The sequence below is a fragment of the Callithrix jacchus genome, chromosome 9 (genome assembly GCF_049354715.1).
Source record: "Callithrix jacchus isolate 240 chromosome 9, calJac240_pri, whole genome shotgun sequence".
Classification (NCBI taxonomy): Eukaryota; Metazoa; Chordata; class Mammalia; order Primates; family Cebidae; genus Callithrix; species Callithrix jacchus.
In genome coordinates this window covers 66,768,008-66,789,972 of record NC_133510.1, presented here as the reverse complement: position 1 = coordinate 66,789,972, position 21,965 = coordinate 66,768,008, and the positions used below count along the sequence as shown (strand labels likewise).

Sequence of the window (21,965 nt, the reverse complement as noted above, 5' to 3'; positions counted from 1 at the left end):
GTTGAGTTTGGCGGAAGTGACTATAATGTCGGCCTCCTGAAACAGAAAAGGCCACCGGACACCTGGGCCAGATTTCAGCACCAAGGACAGAGCACCACTTCCTGGATGGCGTCTGAAGACTCAAAGGCCTCTCAATAAAGTAATGCTGTGCCATCGAAGACCAGAAACACCCCCCACACAGACACACTGTATGTTGAAGAAACAAAACTACAGCTATGTTATTAGTATAGCATGGGAGTGACAAGCATGGATTCTGGGGCCCAACTGCCTATGTTCACACACTAACTCTACCACTTGCCAACTGTAACCTGTGGCACAATGTATGTAACCTTACCTCTCTATTCCTCCTTTTCCACATCTGTAAAGTGAGGATAACCATACCCACCTCACAGTGATGGCTGCGGCTGAAACAGGGAGGCACAGCTGGGGCTGCACACTCCATGGGGCCAGTGGGAGTCCCACCTCTTCTGAGTTGGGGCAGGAGCTCCCAGGTGCTGCTGCAGCCACCCAAATTGTGGCTGCAGACCCAGGCCTCCTGCTCCACTGAGCAGGCAGGACCCCCGCCCTCCTGGGAGGGGCTACAGCTGTCCAAACCCTGGCTGTGGATCGGAGCCTCCCTGTGCTCTTTAGGGGGTCAGGAGTAGGCAGGATCAGCCCTTCTGGATGCAGCTGCAGCTGCCCGATCTGCAGTTGCAGACCTGGGCCTCCCACTCTGCAGAGCAGGCAGGAGCCAAGGACAAGTGAGAGCCACACCCCTTCCAAGTTGGTGGGGCAGGAGCCCCTGGGTACAGCTACCACTGACCTCCCAGGAGCAGGACCTGGGCATCTCTGCAGCCTGCACCCTCAGAGTCCCTGGAAGAGCCCCCCCCTCCAGTCCCTGCTGGTTCAGGGGGTGTCTGCTTCCACTGAAGCATAATATATTACAATTTAACAAAGAAAAAAAACAGCTGAAAGAAAGAAAGGCAGAGTTTCTATATAAGAAAACATAAAGGCAATAGTGACATGGCTCAAGTCCACCCCCCTAACTTGACAATGTCTGTTTGGACCCCTTCTTGGGTTGGCTTTGAACCTCCAAGGGGATGAGATTGTGGTGTCACTGACTCTGAGGAGAAAGGAGCTATTACAGAGGAGTGGCAAAGGTCAGGAGCATGGAATTCTGATCCACAGAGAGACTTGTGCTTCTGAACTGGACATCCTTCCCAATAGTTGTGGAATTGATGCCCCCTTGGACACCCTGGGCACCTCTGTTGCTCCAGCCACCACTGCTGGAGCTGCTACTGCCCCCCATACTAATGTTCTTGCTTCCAGAAGTGTGGTTGATCACAGCTGCATTACAAATGGGCTGCTCAGTCACAGTCTGTCTTCCTAAATGCCCATTGCATGTCAATCCTGTCTGAGAAATGAGTGGTCAAGGAAAGCCACAGAGGAGAAACTTGTGAAAAGACACTACAAAAAATACTAAAAAAGCGGGGGAGACAACATGCCTATGGGCATTCCCTGTCTGAGGAAGGCCCAGGACATACACTGGATGGGACATCAGATAAATCCTACCTTAATATGACTTATGTGACTCTGCCTTTGTGTTACTCTAGGAATAAGGCTGTAGCAGACAATTCTAGGGTAGAATAGCTGACACAAAGCCATGAGAAATCTTCTAAACTGATAGAAAATAAGTGCACAGCATACTCACAGATGCACACTGGATGCTGGCCCTCCCCAGACGTCCTATTCAAGAACAAAATAAATACCATGGAAAGGTCATGGTGAAATTACCCAGGTGGGACAAGCTCTTTTTGGAATTAGCTCCTGGGATGCCAGGATTTAATGATATGAGCTCCAGCATCAGGGACTAGGTTAGACATGAGAAGGGACGTCCCTGAGATTCTAGGATGGGGATGCAGAGAAGAGAAACGTAATATGTCTCTGGATACATGGCTCTGCTATCACCTTGGCCTTGGTTGCCTCATGGGCAAAACTGAGATAATATGCCTCTTCATCAGTGTGTGTGATGAGTAAATCAAGCTGGGTAGAATACCCCACACAGTGCCCATCCCATACCATAAGTGACACCGCTCCTATCTGCATCATCCTTCTGGGCCCATGGACACCACCTGCATCTAGGTGCAGGTGTCTTTTTTTAAGATAGGGTCTTGCTCTGTCACCCAACCTGGAATGCAGTGGTGCAATCGTGGCTCACTGCAGCCTCACATTCCTGAGCTCAAGTGATCCTCCCTCAGCCTCTCAAGTAGCTAGGACTACAGGCAAGTACCACCATGCCTGGCTGATTTTTTTATTATTTTTTGTAAAGATGGGGTCTCACTATGTTGTCCAGGTTGTTCTTGAGTTCCTGGCCTCCAATGATCCTTCCCCAGCCTCCCACAGCACTAGGATTACAGGTGTGAGCCACCACACCCAGCTTGCCAAGTATGTTTTCCAGTGACCTGTGCCAACCTGATCCATTGAGTGGGAAGAATTTACACTGTTTACGACAGCCTGGCAAACTGCAGTGGGTCATGAGTTTGGATGTGGTACACTACTCCCCAAAGATCCACCCAGAATCTCTAGTCTCCCTTTGCTCCCATCAACCTCCACCAACATGATCTTAAGCAAGTACCACTTCCAACATGTTACTCTCTTACCCAAAAGATAACTAGCAGAACGAACTCCTCTTTTGACCTTAAATGCCCTCCCCTTTCCCTTTTTCTTTCCTCTATCCTGACTCCTCCACTTCATTTGTATACTTTAAGTTCTGGGGTACGTGTACAGATCTTGCAGGTTTGTTTCATACATATACATGTGTCATGGTGGTTTGCTGCACCCATCAACACATCATCTACATTAGGTATTTCTCCTGTTATCCCTCCCCAATCCCCCCACTGCTATCCCTCCCCTAGCCCCCCCACTGCCCAACAGGCCATGGTGTGTGATGTTCTGCTCCCTGTGTTCATGGATTCTCATTGCTCAACATCCACTTATGAGTGAGAACATGCAGTGTTTGGTTTTCTGTTCCTGTGTCAGTTTGCTGAGAATGATGGTTGCCAGCTTTATCCATGTCCCTGCAAAGAACATGAACTCATCTTTTTTTTATGGCTGCAGAATATTCCATGGTGTATGTTGTATATATGTGCCACATTTTCTTTATCCAGTCTGTCATTGATGGGCATTTGGTTTGGTTCCAAGTCTTTGCTATTGTGAACAATTCCACCAGTTTAATGTTAAAACTCTGTCGTTCCAGCCAAGCCAAGCTTCTTGCTATCATTCAGTAGGAAGCTGAACAAATGACCTCTATGGTTTCTTACCCCTGTTGGGTTCTGGAATATCATGCATCTCCCCCACCCTCCCTGACCATCATCCTCGGTAAGTTGCACTTCTGAGAGGGCAACCCACTCAGGATCCTGGCCATGGAATCCCCGAGTCTTCTCAATTCCACTCACCTTCTCCTTCACTCCACCTTAGCCACACACTCCAGGGCTGCAGCCTGGACCATCATCAAGAACTGGTCCCTCCTGGAAGCTTAATCCCCAAGCCCCACTTTCTGGCCACAACTTTCCATCTGCCAGGGCTCTCCCACTTACCTCTCATCACATCTGTTCGTCACCTGTGTAAATAATCCCATTGTCTGGACCCCTTCATTTTTTCTGAGGCTGTTAGCTCTCTCCTGGTCTCTTTTCCTGCTCTTCTCACATTAAGCCTTATTCATCATTCAACAAATACTTTCTGAGCACCTACTGTATGCTAGGCATTGACCAGGTAGCGGAAAGTGGTAAACAAAATTGATGCTGTCTCATTGCTCATAGAAAGAACAGACTGGACTTCACCATCTTAACGACTGTCTCACCAGCCTCATCAATTCTCTTATTTCCCTATCTTTCAACCATCAGCCTAACAAAGTCTCATCTCAAGGCCATGACTACAATCTTTCTTCCCCCACCTGCTGCAAGAACTGAGCTCTGCTGGGGGGGTACCACCCAAACCTGGCTTCCTACTTCACCAAGAACACTGAAGTCATCAGGAATGATCCCTTCAGCATCCCTTCTGTGCCTTTACTCCTGCCTGCCTCCACATCCACCTAATTTTGTTTTTCCTTGTACAAGGCTTCAAGATGCATCCCCTCCCATCTCCTCTAAATCTTTGCTACATCAGTTACCCTCCTCCCTCTCCTGCCCCTCCTCTAAACCTCTCCTCCCATACCCAAGTCTTTCTCACCCTTACAGTATCTCTTATCGCCCCATAATGCCTTCTTGCTGTCATTCTGTGTCTCTTCACCTTTCAACTAAATGTCTCAAAAAGGTAACCCCACTTTTTCTACTTCCCTGTCTCCGATCAACTCCTAAACCCATGAAATCTAGTTTTGTACATAACCTGACATGATGTACACCACATTCCTATGAATACATTTCTCCCTGACTTCCTAAAGCCCAAACTTGATAGACAAGCTTCATTCTTCATGCCTCCGGATCACTCTACTGCAGCTGAAATGTGATGAATACATAAGCCATTCTTTGCAGTATCATCACAACAGTAACATGTGTTTTGAATCCCCACATTCCTTAAAAGTCTGCATTAATAGGTTTCCAGCTTCATTCTGGCATATCTTGGCAACTTCCTTGTGGATGTGGATAAGCCACGGGCAGGTCCAGTTTGTCAAGAATGTGAACACAGAGCTTCTTGCTGAAATGAATCTAAACCCAGGAGATTCCAAAGCTCCTAGAGTGGCAATGAGCCACTGGAGAGCAGATATAGAGAAGCTGTGGTGTCATTACTGCCTTGTTCTAGTAAGGCAGTGCTGAGCCTACATTGAGTGGTGTGGAGGCAGGCCAGCTGCAGAAACTGAGGACCGAGAAGATTCAACATTGGACTGAGGAAAGGCCCCTCTTCTCTGGATCTCAGAGCTCAGGATAGTGACAGACTAACACAAAACCACCAGGTCACCATGTCAGTTGTGCAGACTGCAACACGCATAAGAGTTCCAGACCAAGGATGTGAAGGGAGTGAAAATCTAGCCCATACTCTGGCCACCAATCTATGTGCTGTGCCATGGACTATGGCCACCCAGAAGAACACAAACATATTTTACTTTACACAACTTCTATCCTTTGCTAAGACATGTGCCCATGAAGCCGTCTGCACAGAATGGACACCTATTTCTAATTCACAAAAAGACCCGAGAGATCCAGAAGACTTCAGAACACCAGTTTAACATCATGATTTTCACCAAGAGAAGAATCTACTGCTAGAAACCCTTCACTTGTGCTTCACTGGTCATCGGGTCAGTCAAGTCATGTTGTAGTGAAAGCACATGAGTCAAATCCTGGCTCCCCACCTCCCAGTTACATGACCTTGGATAAGTTGTTTAATCCACTATGCCTTGATTTCCACCTATCAGATAAAAATTTGCTGTGAGGGTTAAATTATTTTAGAACATGTCCTGGTATATAACAAGCACTCAGTATACATTAGCTTTTAACTAGTGGTGTAATCCTTATGTACAGTGACAGAAAATTATCTCTGGACCATCAACCACACAGCACACCCTCTCATCAGCAGGGTCTTTGTTCTCTGAAGTTTGCACGTGGGTGCTGGTTGCCATAGTTGTTCGGTGCTTTCCTGTTTCAAAAAGGCAGGAGTGCCAGGGTGTGTATGTCTAGGTGTATGGGAGGTGAGGCAAGGGTTACAGTCAGAAGACTCAGGGCATCAGCCTTGTGTGCAGAGGGAAACTGAGCAGACTGATTCAGCCCTATATTAAAAACCATGCCTAATTCTAACTGAACCACAATGATTTTCAAAGCTGAAAATAACCTAAAAATGGCTGAAGTCATAGATTTTCTCTGTACTTTTATTACCAAGCCTTATCATTGGGCAGCTAAGACCCAGCATCTTAATTACCAGTTTCTCAGGACGAAACATGCATGAAATAAATTTATGGGAATTGAAACATGGACTATTTGGACTTCACTATGAATAACCCCAGCTTTAATAAGGCAGAACACCTGGCCTGAAACAATGAAATAATTAGTCTAAACAGTGGGAGTGAAAAAGGAGCTCTAATACATACATTTTGCTAATTGCTCTCCCCTGTTGCCAGCAATGGTGAATTGGGAGAGGTCAACAAGAGCCACCTAGAAGCAAGGAGGACGGTTAGGGGTCAGCTAACAAGAGCCATTACTTCAGTGAACTGAGACACCCGAGTTGAGACCTCAGAAATTCAGCCAGTAGGAGAAAGAACATCTGGAATACACAGAGAAGGCAGAAGGGGGTCTGGGAAGCCTGGCCTAAGTAGCAGCAATCCCTGCCCCAGCCCTAGCTTGGCTTAACTGAATGTCCCAGGCAAGCATTTACCACTGATCAAACGGCAACAAGCCAGAGAAGCGCACCCCCTCCAGAATCCTTGCAGAATGTTCTCATGAATTCTATATGTGCGGTGGTCTGCCCCCCATCCCGGGGCCTTCACCTCCAGGGTCTTTTCCATGCTCCCAGGGAACTGTCCTTTACCAGAAAAAAAGGCAGCCTCCCCATCCAAATCCCAGTTGACCAGCCAACTGACCAGCTCCCTCCGGCCCTGTCTCAGGTCAAATTCCCAAAAACAGACTCAGATGAAGATCTATGTACAGGAAGTTCATTGGAAAGTACTCTTAGGGTCCACATGTGAGGAAGTGAATGAAGCAGGACTGGGGATTGGGGGAAGGTTAAACTGCTATGTAGTTGGATTGGCTGCAACAAAGGTCTCAGCCAATCCCACTGAGCAGAGCGCTGGGGAGAGATCACAGCCTAGGTAGGACAAGGCATTCATGAGCAATCAGGAGCCACTTCCCCCAGGCAGCTGGGGAAGTGAGTGCTCGGTTCTCAAAAGGGTGGGAGCCCACCACCTATCCACTACAGACCCCACATCCCTAGGAGGGGCTAATCCGGCTTCTGTTTCTCTCCCAGGCTTGCCTCACTCTGTCATCCCATCTACCACTGCAGACAAAATTTTGGAGATGGCCTCTTCCCACAACTTGGCCCTGGATTTAACTCGTAATTTGGTGGTGACTTCATTGTGCAAAACACCTTCCGTGCCAGCAATCCAAAACAGTCTGTGACACTAGCTGGCGTCTCCAGGCAGTGGGAGCCTTCTGGACCTCACAGGCCCGGTAGGTGGGGAGAGGCATGCGTTCCTAATGACAGAATATATCTTGGAAAGACTGACTCTGCAGATCTTCGTTAATGTTAAGTATTGGTAGATCGAAAACATAATTACCTGACCCTCCAGGGACCTCTGCTATTCCTGAAACACGTTCTTGTATTCAGTAACCGTACTGCCCCTGCCAAAGTAGACACCTCTCTTAGGAACTTCTGAGAGACAGACTACTCTGGGACAGAGATTGTGTTAAGCGTTCCACCTGGAAGACCCCTTTTTTCAGCATACATATTCCTGTGTCAACCACGTGGAAAATAACACCATCACAAACCCTCCCTGTCCCAAATACTACAGGTAGGCTTTGCACCAAACTTTCTTGTGCTCACAGCCCTTTCACTTGGATAAGAGATGTAGTCCATCAACCCTAGGGATCCACCTGTGCAGGATATTTTACTTTTTGGGAGTGTTTATCTAGGATGTCACTCAAACCAACTGCCCCTGACTTGAGATTTCTGAAGCTCCTATTTCCTGCCCACTATTAAGAGAAAACTAGAGCCACTCTTGACCAAGGGAAACAACTGAAAAAGACGTCCTTAACCAAAAGCTACATGAGAAAATCGATTCCTAGGCGTGGGTTTGCAGTTATTTTATCACTGTCTTCTGCAGTCCTGATGTAGTCCCACAGTTTGTAGAGAAGCCTTTATATTTTTAAGCATCACTGTTGAAAAAAATATTTTTGTAGATGAATACTCAGGCAGTAGATCTGATCTTAGAATTTCTGATTAGCCACTTAAAGATCTAAGTATTAAATGGCTTGTACTTTTTCATTGCAGTGCTTTGAAGGCAAAAATGTTTTCTTTATTGAAATTTCTATATTTTACTGGACATCAATATGTATGCCATGCACCGGAAGTCAGCTGAAAGGTATCTTTCTCTTACAGCATGTTAAGTGTGTTTGTAAAGATTTACTTAAAATCCTTTCCATATAAATCAGTCTGTTAGGTTTTTGGTTGGGGTGAGGGTGAGTTTGCTAAAATGTGATTCTTCAAGCTCTGTAATTACAACTCTATCCTTCTTCCTGTCAAAATTTTTCTTGCAAAAAAAAAAAAATGGTTTTCCATTGGTCTAGTTCAGCCTGAGTAAGAGGAGGTAGCAAAAGGCTTCAGAGGTACCAGGTATCTGTCTGGCTTCAGGTTAGTAAAATGTTTTAGTAGAACATTACTGACTATAAAACATGTATGTCACACCTCTAGAAAAAAGAAAAACACATAATTGTTTATAGCTCCTAATGTGTACATTTGATTCTGCTTTTTAAGTAAAAATAATCTGCACTGACAAAGAAAATTATATTCTCCAACTGTATTTGCTGTTATGGAAAGATGTTATTTGGTAAATTTCTTATCAGCTAGATTATAAATTCTATGAGGGCAGAAACTATATGTGTTCTCCCCTGTATCCTTGGACCTGGCACAGTAGCTGGAAAATGGTAGACATTCAGTCTATTAATAATTGCTGAATAACTGAATAGATAAGTTCCACAATACATTAGGTGAAAAATCAAGGTAAAAATCAGAATGTGTTGTTAAGACCCCATTGTAAAATATTTTCTATGTTTCTACAAATACAGGCACATGCATGAATGTAGGAAAATGTCAGGATGGTAGAATCGTAGATGATCTTAATCTTTTAATTTGCTAAAATTTTATGCATTTTGCTATAAATGTGTATTGCTTTTACAATTTAGTAAAAGATATCTAGGAGAGGGAGAAGAGTGAAGGATAAAGAATAAAAGATGGAAAATAACAAAGTAGTTGCCACTAGGAGACAGCTTGTTTAATCCTAAACTGGTAGGATTTCAAATATCAATTCAGGAGGGCTCCTGTCACCCTTTTGACCATTCCACACAGGTAAATACCTACTCTACTTACCCTGGCTGCCTTCAAAAGCAAAGAGCTGCCCTGGTTCTGTTTTCAAATGGGTGATAGGTTGAGGGATTCTTCAAGGCTGAGACAGCTCAAGATTGCCACCTCCCAGTCTTAAAAATATTCTATTCCCCCCAGGCCCCATCCTGGTCCTGAGACATGATGCCTTCACTCCGGTGCTTCTGCCACTGTACTGCTCCACTGGCACATGGTTTAGTGCCACTGTGTCAAGAACATGGAGGATGATGCTAGTCCTAGAGTTATCCTGGGATTTGGCCTGGAGAGCTGAGCCCTGACCCCCTTGCCCTTCCTCCATATTCCCCAGAGTCTCTTTCCTTCCCAGGCCTGCTCCAGGCTTCTTCTCCAATGTGCCTTTCTTAATAGGCCCCTTCCTTCAATTCTAGGTTTCCTTAAGTCTTTCACTACCTCCCTTGGTAGCCCCCTCCACCATTTTTGCTCACAAGAATTCAAAAGAGGGTCCTAGGCCCTCACTTTAAACTTTTCCCTCTGTCCTACCTTGGAGTGTGACCTATCCCATCTTCCATTCAGGCTAAGGGCACGGGGGAGGGGCACTCTCCTTATTCATCTCTATTCATCCTTCTAATTGACCAACAAGCTTTCACTCAGTTTCCCACCTGCTATGCAGGGCCCTGAGATTATCAACACACATGGAGCAGATGGATGCAGAGACTGAAGCAGATGTCTCCAAACCCTGCTGCTTCAGTCAGTTGGGTTGACTCAAGACAGTCAGCCTCTTCCCATTAAGTTAAGCAACACATGGAGCAGAGCTCCCAGGGTGTTTTCCTGCAGGGAGTTGGGGAGACAGCCGATGATGCTTCTTGCAGTGTCTCTACAAGGCCAGTAAGATCAACAATTCAGAACTGCCTGCCCCTGCTCAAAATACCCAGAGCTAGGCCAAGGGAAAGTGGAAGGGTTGCTACCTCCTGCTTGTAAGCTGTGAAAAGATGGGCAAGGATTTATCCATCTCTCAGATATAGAAACTTTAAAATGTTCTCTTCTCCAATTCCTGAGGTCAGGGCTGCTGTACTTTAGAGATTACATAGGGTGAGCCAAGGCTCAGAAATATGGAGCTCCCCTTGGACATCAGACAAATGTACAGATGCCCTCTCGTTAGTCCAACCCTGATCTGACTTCTGGGCAGTAATACATGATCTACAGTGACTTACAAACTACCATTTTGGCACGCTTAATGGCATGCAGAAGGGATAGGTTTGGGGAGTGGGGGAAAAAAATCACAGACTCTAAATATTATCTTCCTGAGGCTCCCAGTTTTCCTGGTTTTTCTCTCAGTGACTGTCTCCTTACCCCTGTGCTCCCCAGATCTGGCTTTTAGCCTTCCGAGAATGGCTGGTAAATGCTGGCGTGAGGGCAGGCACACATCATCCCCGTTCCTAATTTTACATCCGCCTGGAGTGAGTTTACTGGCTTAACACTCCCACCCACTCTCTCACCTGATCAGTGAGTTTGGAAGGAAGAGCTGAGTTTGCAGAGCAACGCCCTTCCATCTCTTACGATCTGGCTTTCCATAGCAAGCTTATATTCTGCTCTCTTGTATTATCGATGAGGGATCTGACCCCACAGGGAAGGCTACAGTGGCCCTAGGCTGCTTCTGCCCAGGTGGAAAATCTGGCCTAATCCTGAGGGCCTGTGATAGGAAACCCTTTCCGTTCAAGGTAAAAGACACATGCTCCAGTATCTGCTTTGTTGGTAATAAAGGCAATATTGACCCTTATCTGCTTATTCATTTGTCTTATTTTTTTAATTGGCTCAGAACCTATGCAAGGAAAAGAGGATGTTAGGTATTGAAGCCTTCAGATTCCAAGAGCTGTGTTTGCAGAACAAGGATTGGTTCTGTGTCTGGCTGGGACGGTGGTGGAACAAAGGAACTGAAGTCCCAGTGGAATCTGTTCCCTTGATGAACTGCAGAACCCTCCTCTTACAAGACTGGATTTCAGAGCCCTGCTCAGAGGCTGGAGGATGGATGGGATGACTTTCTTGGGAGTGGGGAAGGTCTCCCCCTAAACGACATACTTTTGGGCAGACCTATCACAGGAACCCCAACCAAATAGATGGAGAAGCCAAAACTATTCAGTAGCCTTTATAACCACTTTTAAATTCCCGGAAGACCATCACCCCCACCTGATTTCTCATCACTTTTGGGTCATGATCTATTCTGTGACTCCTGGAGTAAAAGACAAACACCAGAATGTGAAATTCAGTGCAATTTACTGAGAAAAGAAAGTGCAACATACTCATCACCAGAGGCTCTACAGCTCAGGGAACTGGAGGACAGGAGGGAGTCAGGATCTGAAGCCCAGATGTAGGGAGGGCTCCCTGGGAACCGGCAGTCTGGAGATCTTAACCGTGCACCCTCCAGCACTGAACCCATGGCATTGCCCTCCTCAGAGAGTGCTGAGATGACTGGCTTTAAATCACCAACCCCCAGTAAGAGCGGGAGATGGGCCAGAGTGGGAACAGGCTAGGCTGGAAAGATGGAGACTGGCCTGGGCTCAGAGGTTGCTGTCTAAAGTAAGGGGCCATTGTAGGGAGTCTTCCAGGGGCATCATCATCCCAGACTAGCAACTGGACCTCCATGGCCCTGGGAAGGTCACGGGGTTGGAGAAACCAGGAGTTCAGCTTCTTCTCCAGGGAATTTGAGGAAAAATGTGGTTAAACCATGTGCATCTATTGATGCCAAGCAGACAGTGGGAAATGCTATTGCCAGTTGAGTGGGAAGCAGCTGGTTATAGAGACTGGGCACAGATCACTTGGTGGAGCTATGCTGGCTTGAGCTGGTGGTCTGGGAGAAGCGGAGATTGGTGCTGCCTCCACCACCAGACTTGTAGCCACTGCCTCCAGAAGTCTGGACGCTGCCAGAGCTGGAGCCCATTCCACTGTGGCTCCCGGAGATGCTACCTGCACCACCGAGCCTGCTCCCACTACTGCTGCTCTGGTAGCCCCCACTGCTGCCCCTGCCCCCGGCGCTGCCACTGCTGACCCCTCCGTAGCCACTGCTGCTGCCGCCACTGACTCCTCCATAGCCACTGCTGCCGCCGCCACTGACTCCATAACCACTGCTGCTGCTGCTGCTCCTGCTGCTGCCTCTGTAGCCACCACTGCCACTGACCCCTCCAAAAATTCCACGGCTACTGCCAGAGCTGCCACTTGTGCTGGTGACATTGCTGACCACTGCTACAAGACAACAGGCACACAATTCAGTCAAAAGGCCTGGGAAACTGGAAGCCAAAACCTGTATTACATCCCTACCCTGCTTGGCTATGTGACTTAGAGAAAGATGTTAACTTCTCTAGTGCCTCAGTTTGCAAACTGTGAGAGTGAGCCTGCCCTCTGGTGCCTTCCCCCAAGAACAGGAACCAGAAGTATCCATAAAATTTCTGGTTCTCCAACCTAGGCCACTCCCCAAACCAGAGGGGTTTTAGCTTTAGCCTGAGAGGTTGTCAGCTTACACTAGGGGTAGAGTGTGTGGCCGTGGCCTGAGATCATGGATGCTGTCAGGTGGCCTGGCCTCCTGGGAACAGGCTGTCTAGCCTGAAGCTCAGTCAGTGAGGATGTTTCTAGTTGCCCTTTTTACAATCCAGGGAGAAGGTTTTCTGAATGGGCTACTTACAAATGCACACAGCACTCGGACACTCTCCAGACATCCTGAAAAGGAAGAGGAGATGTGAATTCTTTCTGCACTGAGTCAATAGCCAAAGAGCTGAGAGTTCACAACTTTGAGAGCCACACTCTCCCATTTGTCCCACTGGGGGTCAAGCTCCTGTGAGAAGAAAGCCTATTTCAAGTCTGTTTCCATGACCATATCTCCCCAGAAAAGGGGGCTGCTTCAAGGGTTGAGACATCCCACCCTTTTCCCATTAGCCCTTAGAGATTATCTTCTCTAGGAAAACTGTCTGACTCCCGACTCTGCTTTGATTGGCCTGTCCCCACCTCTCATCCCCTTCTAAGACCATCTTCCCACCTTAGCGTACCTTTCCATTCTTCTCTACCCAGCCCTGGATTTTTTATCTCCAATTCTCCCTTTCCAAGAAGGCTTCCATCATGAGCCCTCCTGGATTGATGGTGGATATGATAGGGTTGTTCAGGGTGGAGAAAATATAGGAGGAGCTGACACTTGATGCAGGATGGATTTGAAATGTCCCACCTACACTGCCCATCTTCCTGTGTCTTATTCCTGTTCATGGAGCAGGCACGTCCACATATCTGAGAAGATATGGAATGGTCTGCACACCTCGCCAATGTGTGCCCCCTGATGCTGACCACTCCCTCCTTATCCCATGACTCCTAGTACACTTGACATCATCTTCACTCTCACTTTCCTTCTCATACTTGGCTTCTGTTTCCTCCATCAGATTGGGAGCTACCTGAGGACAGAGGAGTAGCTTCCCTCTGAACACATGATGTATTGGGCAGGAACTCAGCAGGAAAATCTCTCAATTTTTGACACTCCTTTAGCATTTGATAACCACTCACTAAGCCTTTATCTTCTGCTTAATGTTGTATTATTTTCCAAGAACATAGATGTATCAACCATGTCCCATATGGACTCAGCTTCATGGGTGGGGCTTGTCCATACTGCGTTTTCCAATATGGTAGCCAGTAGCCACATGATGCTGTTTAAGTTAATTCAAATTAAATTAAATGTAAAACTCTGTTTCTCAGTTGCGCTACCCGCATTTCCAGTGCTCCAGTGGCTAATGGCTACTCTATTTGCACAAAAATAGAACATTTTCATCATCTCAAAAACTTCCAGTGGTCAGCACTGGTCTACCACTTGTCGTAATGCCAAAGAACCTTCCCAATACGTTGAACATGGTGAAGATTAATAGAGATACGCAATATAATATTGATGTCCATGATATTCTTGAGAGTTGGATGATCTTGATGGACTTAAAATAGTGGGGCTTGAATCCTTGACTCTGTCATCCAAGACACTCCTTGCCCTTTGTCTGAGTGTTTCTCCGCTTATCATCTTGCCCCCTTTCCACATTATCAAAAGTCAGTCTAAAACCATATCTGGAGAATGGTGATCCCACAGCCCCTCACCTGCACTCCTCGCCCTCCAGCAGCTTGCGGTAGGTGGCAATCTCCACATCCAGGGCCAGCTTGACATTCATCAGCTCCTGGTAGTCACGCAGGAGCCGAGCCAGGTCATCCTTGGCCTTCTGTAGGGCTGCTTGCAAGTCTTGGAGCTTGGCGTTGGCATCCTTGAGGGCCATCTCTCCACGCTGCTCAGCCTCTGCAATTGCCGTCTGTAGGTTGGCATTCTGGAACAGAGGGAAGTAGAAGATCAATTAACGTAATGATCAGAAAACAAACACTTGATCTTTACTAGGAGTAGATCTCTTCCCCCACATCCTGCATCCCTTCCTCCCTTTTCTTAGAAATCCCAGTGGAACATGCTCAAGAAAAGAAGTCAGTTTTGCAATTGGTTAATTCATCTTTGGCCCATTGAAATCAACTTGTGGCTCATGAAGAAAGGGAGCACTGACTTCCTTTCCTATGCTGGTAAAAGTAGTAGTGGTCTGGTTGGTCTCTAATCTTTTTTTGCAAGACTGTTAAAAACTCTTGCCTAATCACTTCATTCCAACGATACAGAGCAGCCATCAAGGTTATGTGAACTATGTGAGAAACAGCTTCACTAAAGGTAGATCCTGCTGAGAGCTGAGTGTTTAAGTCCCACACTGCAGTGGTAGGATTTGCTAGGCAAACCGGAATAAGCAAACATCTTTCTTGAGTGAGCATTCCAAGAAGCTCAGACTCCAAGAGAAACATCTTTGGAGAACGGTGCTATCCCCATGTGTGACACCATGAAAGGACAGAGAGGACCTGTGGCAGAGAAGCAGAGCTTGTGCTGCTTCTCCCCGGGGCCCAGAAGACCTCCAGGATCTCTCCGTTAAACACAGCCCCACCTGCTTCTTGACATTTTCAATCTCAGCCCGTAGCCTCTGGATCATCCTGTTGAGCTCCGTGATCTCACTTTTGGTGTTCCTCAGGTCATCCCCGTGCCTGCCAGCTGTGGTCTGCAGCTCCCCAAGCTGACAGAGGAAAACCAATCAATATGGCTTTTGCACAGTGTTGGCACATTCTTGATGAAGGTCATCAGGATCTAAGGACACAGGGAGGGTTCCCACCTTGGTCTGGTACAGAGCCTCAGCCTCAGCCTTGCTCCTCTGGGCGATCTCCTCGTATTGGGCACGGACCTCAGCAATGATGCTGTCCAGGTCCAGGCAGCGGTTGTTGTCCATGGACAGCACCACGGACGTGTCACTGACGTGGCTCTGCATCTGGGACAGCTCCTTTAGGAAACATGGATAGTTACTCTCACCATCCCCTGGCCCAAAAGATGCTAGGAATCCTCTACTAGCAGAGATACCCCAAGGATGGGGCTAGAAGTGTATCAGTTGGTAAAAGAAGCTCATACTTAAGGCCTGGTTACAGCCTAAAGGATGCTAGAAAACAAGGCTAAAGGAAATATGCAAATATAATCTGGCTGTCAGCCTGAAGGTATCAGCCAATGAGCCCTATTGTGTAGGTTTCCATGGGCCCCCAGCAGGGAGGAGTATTGTGAAGAAACCAGCTGTGATACAGGTACAGGAGCCAGAGAGAAGACACAGAGCAAAATGGCCTGAGGACCTGTGGGCCAGGCCTATGCAGACTGAGGAAGCTCAGTTAACATTTCCCAGGTGGGGTGGAGCTGAGTTCTGAACCCCATTCCTGGTTTTGTGAGTGCTGTGCTGTTTGGCTTTCCCTAAAGTTATGCTTGGGAAGATGCAGACAGGAAGGCTCCGGAGCTTGGCAAACCGAGGAATCACCATCTCATAGAGGGTCCTCAGGAAGCTGACTTCATCTGTCAGGCTGTCCACCTTGGCCTGCAGCTCCACCTTGTTCATGAAAGCCGCATCCACATCCTGCAGGGGAGGTCAGAAACCCGGAGAATGACCCTCAGTTCCCCTCCCACCCAGCGACTCTTTCCTAAGCCCTCATGTCTCGTCTTTGTTCCTCCCCCAGCTCCCCTCCTAACTGTGACTTCTCATCTTCCCTTTTCTACTTAAAATTTTCTACTTTTCTACTTTCTACTTCCCAAGTCTACTTAAAATAAGGAAAATCAAAGCGGCTTCCTTCCTTTTAATTGCTCGACATATCAAACCCCATTGCTTTAACAAAATACAAACCGTAAGGCACAGAGTAGCCATCTGATTTCAGGGTAGAAAAATCACATTTACCTGATGTGTATGTGACTTTGGCTGTTCAGTACCAGAAACCCCACACTCCTGAACAGAAATTAGGGTATTCTCACTACTTCATCTTTATGACTGGTTTAAATATGCTACAAGTATTTGCTGATTGTTATTAATAGCATCTGGAGTACATCTGTAGGCTAAAATCTTGATTAATTCTACACATAAAGTGCTCACTGTTTGTTCACAATGCTAATCAGCTCATTAGTCGCAGTAACATTTTCGTCTCATGGTAATGTACTTAGAGCAGCTTCCTTCATTAAACATTTCATTTCCAAAAATGCAAGGAAAAGTGTCCATCCCACACACAGGATAAGGTGACTGTCCCCCACAGCAGCTGGCTGTGCTCTCTCTCCATGGGGGACAGCTCCCAGAAAGGGAACCTGGATATGCTGGTCCAGGCTCACCTACCTTCTTGAGCCCCACAAACTCATTCTCTGCCGCAGTGCGTTTGTTGATTTCATCCTCATACCTGGAACAGGAAGAGGCAAACATTTGATCAGCAACATTTCAGGAGTGAAAAAGAAAGATGAGGATTTCAGGCAGTCTCCTCACCAGTGCAGAGACAGGACCAGCTTCATGGGCATGTGACCTGAGCGGTTACATGGGACCCCGGACTCAGGGTCCTCACATTCACCTCAATGCTGGCACCACCTTGACACTCTTTTTTTTCTCTCTCTCTGAGACAGGGTCTCACCCCGTCACCCAGGCTGGAATACAGTGCCATAAGCATGGCTCACTGTGGCCTCAACCTCTCAGGCTCAGTCAATCCTCCTGCCTCAGACTCCTGAGTAGCTGGAACCAGAGGCATGCGCCACCACACCCAGCTAACTTTTTAATTTTTAGTAGAGACAAGGTCTCACATTGTTGCCCAGGCTGGCCTCCAGCTGCTGGGCTCAAGTGATTCTCTCACCTCAGCCTTCCAAAGTACTGGGATTACAGGCATGACTGAAATTCTTAATAATTTTGTAACTAGGTTCCTGCATTATCATTTTGCACTGAGCCCTGAAAATTATGTAGCTGGTCCTACCCAGCGACCTCTCAGAGCTCAGGGCACTGCTGGGGCCACTTCCCTTTAAATCCAGTGGTGGGCAGAGGTATGGGCAGTCACGGTGACAGGGCAGGCTTCAAGGAGCTTGACTACTTGCCTGGGCTCTTTGATTGACTTTGCAAAGCACAATATGCACATATGAAACCCAATAAAATGTTTGCTCTCATTGGGCTTTTCTGCCTCTGTTTTCTCTGTTTCTGTTTTCTTCATTATAGTTACTTCTTGTTAAGAATGAACTCATGTCTTCTGAATGCATCAAAGTTGTGGGATTCCTGCCTGTTAAGGACTAAAATCTAATACCAAGAGTTTGGATTTCATAAAGCTTGAGGAACCGGACTGATTCTAGGAGAAAAGAGTTCTCTGGGAAGGACCTCTTTTTTCTCCTCTAGGGGAAAAGAGGCCTCTGGGACCTCTTTTGGGAATGTGAATCTGAGTTGCCACTGGATTCCCAGAGCCAGCACAGAGCCTGCCACAGAGTGGGTGCCCACCACGCCTGTGCAGCTGAATTGGAATAGGGCCCCCACAGAGCAGGTGTGCCCATCTTGTAGGTTCTGACCCCTGGAGAAATTTGGATCTCCCTCCCACCCCAAGAGGCCCAGTTTGCTCCTCATAGACCTCAGCAGGTATGGACGGCAACTTGGGGAGGAGGCAAACCAAAGCCGCAGGACAGGGGATTGGACGGGAAACACTGAAAGAGGCCTTTACAAAGCGCAGCCCTGGGCATCTGCCTAGAATCCCCAGGAGCTGGGGAGCACTCACACCCCTGGGGCCTGCCCCACACCTATGATTCAGAACACCTAGGTCTGCAATACAGGAATACGCATTGTTGATGAGCATCCCAGGTGATTCCTATGTACAGTCAATGTGGCGGACTGCCCATCCTAAAAGGCTCTAAACTCTGGGAGGACTCTCTCTCTGAGCTGGAATAGGAGGGGGCCTGCCTGGAGACTGAAATCTGTGTCGTAGCCACATAGAAGTCTCAGTCCCCACCCTCTCACCCCCTTCTGCTTGGTCATGCTCCACTCAATAAATCCATCCCAGAGTATTGACTGAAGGCACAGCTGGGAACAGTTGAAATCCCAAATTAGGACCACACCTCCCTGCTAATTCCCCAAAAGGGGAAACTCCCCAGGAGGAGCCCTCACTTCTTTTTGAAGTCTTCCACCAGGTCCTGCATGTTCTTCAGCTCTCCCTCCAGGTTCCCCTTCTCCCCTAGAAGTGAATCCAGCTGCTTGCGCAGGAAGCTGATGTAGGATTCAAAATAAGGCTCCAGGCTCCTGGGCCCTGAACCGGAGCCTGTGGTCTGCTGCTGGAGCAGTTCCCACTTGGTCTCCAGGACTTTGTTCTGCTGTTCCAGGAACCGAACCTGCATCGGGGAAGAAGAAAAGGAGTCAGCCTCTTGAGTTGGGCATGTGGGGCCACCCATCCCAAATGGTGGAAATGTGGAGAAGGAACCCAATTCTTCAATCTGCAATCGCCCCTGCTTTTTAATTTGGAAAGGATGAAGATTTAGAAAAAGGCGAGTTAGAATGTGTTGAGTGATTATGCCATACCTGTTATTTTCATGTATTTCCATCACATGTAATCCTCACAACCACCTACAAAGGAGTTGCTGTGATCCCCATTTTGTAGATAAGGAAACTGAGACTCAAAGAATTTAAGTTTCCCAAAGTGACGAGTCTACTGAGTGATAGAGCTAAGAATCAAACCTAAGACTGCCCTGGGTCTAAAGGGATCCTTCAGAATACAACTAAAGGAGGTCAGCACAGACAAAGTTATTTGTCATTGTCTCTTCAATGTAAGCGTTTTTCAGCTCCATAAAGGCAGTGCAAACAGTCAATGAGATCTAACATTTCTTTAGACGTTTCACATATGAAGACCTTTCAGTTATTCAGCTTGCAGCTGACCTAGAATTCACTTCAGATCCTGGGCTCAGTCCCCCGTAGACCCAGCACACCCTTCTCTGCCCCAGCATGGACAGCTCAGTTTAATATTGGCTGAAGCACAACATCGTTTGGAAGATGAGGCAGCCGCCGATATTCCTCATTTAGAGGCAGGCCCAAGATCTGTGCTAGCTCAAGTTTTCATGACCAGCTAGTTTGGATTATCAAGCAATTGCTTTTCAGGAGGAATTAAAGTAACTGCAATAATTTCATGACTAATGCCTCATTCTTCAAAGAGCAAAGAGCATGTTTGGACTCTCACTTCATTTACCCTCATCTCATTCCTAGCAGAAAACCAGGACCAGGAATTCTTCCCCCCGCTTCACAGCTGGAAAAACAAGGCCCACAAAGTGAAAGACAGTGAAAGGCTCATTGTCCTGTAGGGACCAAGGCAGCACCAGAACAAGAGTCAGGCACCCCTGCACTGTGTCTCACAGGTCCCATGGCATCTTTCTACACCAACCCCTGGGAACCTCAAGCCCTCCACAGCACCTCTTGGCCTTGCCCTCACCTTGTCGATGAAGGAGGCAAACTTGTTGTTGAGGGTCTTGATCTGCTCCCGCTCCTGGGCCTTTACTTGCCCAATCTGGGGGTCGATCTCCACATTGAGGGGCTGCAGGAGGCTCTGGTTGACGGTCACTTCCTGAATTCCCCCGGGAAAGCCCCCAGGGCCAAAGCCACCAGGACCGCCAAAGCTGCCAGGCCCACCAAAGCCACCAGCCCCTCCAAAGCCACCAGCCCCTCCAAAGCCACTACCTACTCCTCTGCCACTACCAAAGCCACCACCATAGATGCCCCCAAAGCCACTTCCATAACCTCCAAAGCCACAGGTGCTATGCCCTGCACCAAAGCCACCAGCTCGGGAGCTACCAGCGGCCACGCTGATGGAGATGCTCTTGTTGCCACCCAGGTTATAGAGGCTGCGACTGCCAAAGCCACCTGCTCCGCTCCGGAAGCCACAGGCCCCTCCGCCAGCTCCCCCAGAGCGGGCTACACAGCTCATCCTGCTGCTGCTGGAGACCACGGCAGAACGGCCGGAGAAACCCTGGCTCTCGCCACTGAAGGATTTCTTGCAGACTTGTCTGTTCATAGTGAGAGAGCTTGGAGGCAAGCTAGTGATCACTTAGCAAAAGATGAGAGGGATGGGGACAACAGAGGAGATTGGCCTTTATATACCAGGGAGCTTGGCTTGGCAAAAGGAGAGACGGGCAATTAGCTGAGAGTCATCTTGGGTCTGGTCTGCCTCGTAGGCATTAAGTTACTTCTTGGTTCCAGACACACCTCAAAGATAATCCTCTGGGCCAGAGTGGCTTTGCTTTCTTAGCTTAATCACCTAAACTTGCCTGGGTTGACAAAATGCTGGAGCTCTCCTCCCTTCCTTTGTGTGATGTCCTCAAGGGTTTCAGGGAACCCAAGCAACACCGGATCCACCAGGAGGAAGCAGCTTCAGACACCAGGGGATCAGGAGCCATGAGCTCCATGACACAGGGGTGAGAACCAGACAACCTCTTTCGGGCGGGCTGGGTCCCTCCCTGCAGCACCCGTGTCTACAGGCTCCCGTAGTGGCTGCGCCAGTCTCTCCCATCATTGGGCCTTGTCTTCTGGTGGCATGCCACCTGTGCCCAACTCTTCAGAGGGCCTGGAGTAGGAGTGGAAGTGAGAGGGGCCCAGAGCCACAGAGTCTGCTCTGCCAGCACCTCAGCCAGAGGCATCCATCTCAGCAAACCTGGAGTTTGGGCTGAGAAATGCTACTTATGGGAAAGAAACTACAGTGGAGTTAAACACATCTGGCTCCTGGAACAGGGAGCAACCCAGTGTGAGGCTCGGGAAGAGGGGAGACCATGCACAGAGGAGGGGTCTCAGGCCAAGCCCTCCCCCAACCATCCTAGACTCAGAGCAGGCAATTTCTGGACTCAGAAGCAAAAGGGAACAGAATGTGGAAACCCTCCAGCTGGCTGGTAGAGTCAGTTCAAGGCCCCCACTCATCTTAGGAGGAGAGAGTGTGTTATGTCTAGGCCCCAACTCAGATCTTCTGGAGGGGATCTCCTCCCTGCTTTACTCCCTGGTCTGGGTCAGATGCCCCTCCTTGTCTTTCCACCATACCCTGTACTTTTCCCATCATAGCCATGACATAAAGTATACTTACCTGCTTACTTGTCCATACCCCTCCAGTCCCTGAGCTTCTTGAGGGCAAGGCTTGAGTCCCATCCATCCTAAATAATCCTAAATGTCCAGCTCCTAGCATAGGGTAAGCACAGCATGAACGTGTTAACTGGCTGATGACTGATGTCTAAAAATGCAAATACCTAAAACTATCTCCCACCCCAGCCCTGTGAGTGAAAATCTTCAGAGGAAGGGCTTGATGGTTTGCATTTGTAACAAGCCCTCCAAGTAATCAATATAATGCAGGAAGTCTGGTAATCAGTACAATGCAGGAAGCCCTGTCTAGATCGTGGCTATTCCATATGGGCCAGGAGTAGGAGGATGGAGAGCGCTTGATGACAGAAGGAATGACACATGATGAGTTACCGCTCTCACTCCCAAAAGCTCAGCCAACCCTCACCCCCATCCAACCCACCTCAACACCCAAACCCACCACGCAGGGCAAGAACAAATTCTCAGGTTGTCGTCTGCATAAGAGATTTCACACAT

The 21,965-nt window shown here is 48.0% G+C and overlaps 1 protein-coding gene across 1 annotated transcript; it reads right to left on the bottom strand.

Annotated features, from left to right (window-relative positions):
- Positions 1-11,269: 11,269 nt before the first annotated feature.
- On the bottom strand, positions 11,270-20,423 carry KRT76 (keratin 76). Its single transcript, XM_017976068.3, has 9 exons — positions 19,825-20,423; positions 18,516-18,736; positions 16,731-16,791; positions 15,894-15,989; positions 15,213-15,377; positions 14,991-15,116; positions 14,125-14,345; positions 12,689-12,723; positions 11,270-12,252 (listed from the first exon to the last, which is right to left on the bottom strand). The coding sequence occupies exons 1-9, from the start codon at positions 20,401-20,403 to the stop codon at positions 11,825-11,827; spliced, it is 1,932 nt and encodes a 643-aa protein (XP_017831557.2). The 5' UTR covers positions 20,404-20,423; the 3' UTR covers positions 11,270-11,824.
- Positions 20,424-21,965: the final 1,542 nt, after the last annotated feature.

Bases quoted from the DNA above. Each gene is read 5' to 3' on its own strand.
- KRT76 (XM_017976068.3), bottom strand. From the start codon at position 20,403: ATGAACAGACAAGTCTGCAAGAAATCCTTCAGTGGCGAGAGCCAGGGT. The intron at 15,378-15,893 runs GTGATTCCTCGG...TGTTTCCTAAAG, and splicing joins TGAGGACCCTCTATGAGATG to GAGCTGTCCCAGATGCAGAG. The intron at 14,346-14,990 runs GTGGGGCTGTGT...CCTCTGTTCCAG, and splicing joins TTGAAAATGTCAAGAAGCAG to AATGCCAACCTACAGACGGC.